Source organism: Cervus elaphus, chromosome 12 (assembly GCF_910594005.1).
Source record: "Cervus elaphus chromosome 12, mCerEla1.1, whole genome shotgun sequence".
Taxonomy (NCBI): Eukaryota; Metazoa; Chordata; class Mammalia; order Artiodactyla; family Cervidae; genus Cervus; species Cervus elaphus.
In genome coordinates this window covers 76,462,813-76,468,139 of record NC_057826.1, presented here as the reverse complement: position 1 = coordinate 76,468,139, position 5,327 = coordinate 76,462,813, and the positions used below count along the sequence as shown (strand labels likewise).

The 5,327-nt window shown below is 39.2% G+C and overlaps 1 gene segment (V, D, J or C); it reads right to left on the bottom strand.

The window, feature by feature from the left end:
• Nucleotides 1–5,105, bottom strand: LOC122705769. The segment is given in 3 exon segments: nucleotides 1–20; nucleotides 3,952–4,263; nucleotides 4,994–5,105. Coding segments are annotated over 3 exon segments (381 nt in total).
• Nucleotides 5,106–5,327: the final 222 nt, after the last annotated feature.

Genomic DNA, 5,327 nt, shown 5'->3' with positions numbered 1-5,327 from the left:
TCAAAATTGTTCCCTTATTCCTGAAATTTGAAGGAAAGCGTTCAGTCTTTCGCCATCAAGTGTATTTGATGTAGATTTTTTTGTAGAGGACCTTTATTAAGTTAATGAATTCCCTTAAGTCCTAATTTGCTGGGAGTTTTTAATCAAGAATAGACACTGAGTTTTGTCCAATGCTTTTTCTGTACCTATAGAGGTTGCTGTCAGTAATCATCTGTGACTTGTTAATCTCTGTGGATACATTACTAATAAATTGTCACAACAAAATATTAAAGAAGATATCACTCTATCACTTTACAAATAGTAAAACAAAGCTATCTAGAAACTTAATTTTAGAGTTAAAAGTTTTGAACACAGACTTGTCTAATAGCAAAAATCTGTTCCCTTTTTTCCCCTATAGATACTTTTCAGAGACATTTTGAGAGAGAGAGGGCAGCAAAATTACTTCTCGAATCTTTGAAATATTTTAAGACAGTCTTTTAATAGGTTCTTTACTTATGCAAACTGAACTAATTAAATAATTATAAATTTGGCCCTTTCGCCAAAAGAGGAAAGAAACATAAAGAATACTCATGAACTTGTTTACAAAACAGAAACAGACTCACAGACATGAAGAACGAACTAATGGTTGCCAAAGGGGAAGGATGGGGGGAGAGATAGTTAGGGAGTTTGGGATGGACATGTACACACTGCTCTATTTAAAATGGATAACCAACAAGGCCCTAATGTCTAGCACAGGAAACTCTGCCTAATGTCACGTGGCAGCTTGGATGGGATGGGAGCTTGGGGGAGAATGGATACAAGTACCTGTATGGCTGAATTCCTTTGCTGTGCCCCTGAAACTATCACAACATTGTTAATCAGGTATACTCCAATATAATATAAAATTAAAAAAAAAAAAAAAAAAAATTTAAGGTGCAGTTCAGAAGATGGCCACCAGGGAGTGCCTTGACCATCCCCTTCAGACTCCTACTTACTAGGCACCTGAGCAGCAGTGCTCCATACCAGTGCACCAAACTCTTCTAGGTTTCCGTAAACCACTAGAATTCTGAAACCTCATTCATGACTACTGGTCACTCTATTTCTCTTTTCCTTTAACTTGGCATGTGATAAAGTAGTCTAGAGCATAGTTTTTCAGACTGACCAGGATAAACGTTTCTCAAAAATTTAAAAACTGTACTGCCATGTGATCCAGCAATTCTACTTCTTATTATATTATATTCAAAACACTTGAAAGAATTTGGATGTATACCCCAAATACTGAGATATTCATATATCCATGTTTCTACGAAAAGATGGAAGGAACCCAAATGTTCATCAACAGATGAATGAGTAGACAAAAAGTACTGTGTGTGTATAATGGAATATTATTCAACTTTAGAAAGGTATAAAAAAAATCTACAACATGGATGAAATTTGAGGACATTATAATAAAAGAAATGTCACAAAATGACCAATATTTTGTAATTTGACTTATATGAATTATCTAAAGTAGTCAAACTCATAGAAAGAGAAAGTAGAACAGTAGTGGCCATGGGTTGGAGGGACAAGGGAATGAGGAGTTAGTCTTTTTTTTTTCATTTACATTTTTGGCTGCACATTGAGGCATGGGGAATATCAGTTCCCTGACTAGGGATCAAACCTGTGTCCCCTGCATTGTAAGCATGGAGTCTTAATCACTGGACTACTAGGGAAGTCCTGAGGAGGTTGTCTTTAATAAGAATAAATTTTCAATTTTTCAAGATGCAAAGAGTACTAGAGATAGATGGTGTTTGCCGAACAGCAATGCAAACATACTTAGTATCACTGGATTGAACACTTAAAATAGTTAAAGTAATAAAAATGAATGTCAAATGATAAAAATTTAATTTAAAAAAATTTAAGGGAGTATTTTAAGAATTCTACTTTACACATCTGCTTCCAAATGCAAATATAGGAGGGAGTTATAATACAGGACCACTTATCAATCATCCATTACCATTAGATTTTAAGGCACTGAGAAAATGAGGTTAGAGGTAGGAGGAAATTGGAGATAAGGAGTATTTTGGACTGTGTTAACACTGATTGAAAAAGAGGGCCTAGAGGGTTGCAAAATCAGTCACATGATGGTAAAAATACTTTTTCAAGAGTGGCACAGCAAAGGGCAAGAGCAGAGAAAGAAGACAATTCATACTCTTCTCCTTCACAATGTCCTTCTAAGAGCAGCTAATTATTAATCACTTTGTGAATAAGATTGATGGGAGGCAGTTAAACTATATTATAGAAATTGAGCTATTTCATGCTAGAGTTGTTAATAATGCAGAATGAGCATTAGGACAAAGTTTGTGACATATTAAACCTTTTAGAAAGTAAATGAGAGTACATTGATTCCACTAATAAATCTAAAATAAACTTACTCATTAAATGATATAAAACTGTGTTCAAACAGATATTCAAAAAGAGGACTGCCACAGAGAGATTTCACCACCTTCCTCATTCCAAGTAATGTCAGTGATATAATATAAATACAATAAATATTTATTGAACAAATTGATCTCTGGAAAATTCTTAAAGAGATGGGAATACCAGACCACTTGACCTGCCTCTTGAGAAATCTGTATGCAGGTCAAGAAGCAACAGTTAGAACTGGACATGGAACAACAGACTGGTTCCAAATCAGGAAAGGAGTACGTCAAGGCTGTATATTGTCACCCTGCTTATTTAACTTATATGCAGAGTACATCATGAGAAACGCTGGGCTGGAAGAAGCACAAGCAGGAATCAAGATTGGTGGGAGAAATATCAATAACCTCAGATATGCAGATGACACCACCTTTATGGCAGAAAGCGAAGAAGACCTAAAGAGCCTCTTGATGAGAGTGAAAGAGGAGAGTGAAAAAGTTGGCTTAAAGCTCAACATTCAGAAAACTAAGATCATGGCATCTGGTCCCATCACTTCATGTCAAATAGATGGGGAAACAGTGGAAACAGTGACAGACTTTATTTTGGGGGGCTCCAAAATTATTACAGATGGTGACTGCAGCCATGAAATTAAAGGACACTTACTCCTTGGAAGAAAAGTTACAACCAACCTAGACAGCATATTAAAAAACAGAGACATTACTCTGCCAACAAAGGTCTGTCTAGTCAAGGCTATGGTTTTTCCAGTAGTCATGTAGGGATGTGAGAGTTGGACTATAAAGAAAGCTGAGGGCCGAAGAATTGATGCTTTTGAACAGTGGTGTTGGAGAAGACTCTTGAGGGTCTCTTGGACTGCAAGGAGATCCAACCAGTCCATCCTAAAGGAAATCGGTCCTGAATATTCATTGGAAGGACTGATGTTGAAGCTGAAACTCCAGTACTTTGGCCACCAGATGCGAAGAACTGACTCATCAGAAAAGACCCTGATTCTGGGAAAGACTGAAGGTGGGAGAAGAAGGGGACAACAGAAGATGAGATGGTTGGATGGCATCACTGACTCAATGGACATGAGTTGAGTAGATTCCAGGAGTTGGTGATAGACAGGGAGGTCTGGTGTCCTCGGTCCATGGGGTCACAAAGAGCAGGACATGGGTGAGCAACTGAACTGAACTGAACTGATCTGAAAGACCAATAATTCACACATATTTTAAACTGATTTTTAATTCTGACATTTTTGAATTTCCTTAGTCAATTCTTCTAGTTTTATCTAATCACCATACGGTAAAGATTTTGGTGGTTATATTTGTCTTCGATAAGAAATTTAAATCCAAATTTTCAGGGATAAGAATGTTTTTGATGAGTGGTAGCTCTAGACATGGTCTATGAACCTAGAGAAATACTTTCTTAGAGTGAGTGTTTCCCCTCTAAACCTACACCTGTGCTGCCGCAGTACTAACCACTTCCTGTCTGTGAAGGCAATCCCCCACCCTGGTCCTACCGCAGGTGGGTGTATCATTAGAACTCTGGGTTTTGGTGCAGGTCCCTCCTGCACACCTCTCACTGTGGGCTCCCTCAGTGCACAGAAATACACTGCAGAGTCCTCCAGCTGTGAGGCTGAGATGGTAAGTTTGATGAATCTGCTTGCCTTCTGGAAATTTAATGAGTAGCGGCCTTCTGTGGCATTTTGCTTGTTATAAGAGTCCTGGCGAATGAGGAAGGTCATCGCCCCACTGCTGTGTTGCTTGTACCAGAACAGACTGTAAGTTGTACCACTGGTGTCGTATGTGCAATCCAGGGTCACAGTTTCTTTCTCCTGCACTGACATTGGTGGTTGGTCTTGAGTTACTTTCTGGGTAATACTGGATCCTAGAGGGAAAAAACAGATAGAAGTAGACGGCAGCCATGAAATTAAAAAGCACTTGGTCCTTGGAAGGAAAGCTATGAATAACCTAGACAGTGTATTAAAAAACAGAGACATCACTTTGCCAGTAAAAATCTGTATAGTCAAAGCTATAGGTTTTCCAATAGTCATGTTTGGATGTGAGAGTTGGACCAGAAAGGAGGCTGAGTGCTCAAGAATTGATGCTTTCAAATTGTGGTGCTGGAGCAGACTCTTGAGAGTCTCTTGGACTGCAAGGAAATCAAACTAGCCAATCCTAAAGGAAATCGACCCTGAATATTCACTGAAAGGACTGGTGCTGAAGCTGAAGCTCCAATACTTTGGTCACCTGAGGCAAAGAGCAGACATGTTGGAAAAGACCCTGATGGTGGGAAAGATTGAAGAGAAAAGAAGGGTGCAGCAGAAGATGGGATGAGTAGATAGTATCACTGACTCAATGGACGTGAATTTGAGGAAACTCTGGGAGATAGAGAGGAACAGGGGAACCTGGTGTTCTGCAGTCCATGGGGTTGCAAAGAGTCAGACACAAATTAGGTACTGAACAAAAACAACAGAGATTTAGGAATAAGTGGTGTAGAATAAAGAAATTCTACTTTACACTCAGCTAGACTTCCTTCCCAGGGTACCCTTAAGACTGCCTGTTCCCTTGATCTTTAGGTCACAGAAGAGGCACAATCCCACTGGGACCATCCTTACCGAAACACAGTGAAGCCATGACCACCTTCAGAAGGCTGGAGAGAAGCATGTTTCAACTCTTCCACTAGAAGGAAAATATCTTCTTCTTCAGTGTCAAGGCTTTGCAAGGTGAGGTGAGGTTGACAGGGTGAGGGAAGAACTGCTGGGTATGAGCTGCTGCTGCCCCACAGCAGGAAATAGGGGTTAGTTGATGTAACAAGTTGAGTAGCAAGTTGATGTAGTTAGCTGAGTAGCAAGTTGATGTGGGTTACATCAACTTCTCCATAAACCAGGTGAGAGTCCTATTCACCCCAAACTTCCTTTTGTATTAACCAGCTCTTCGACTGATAGCAAT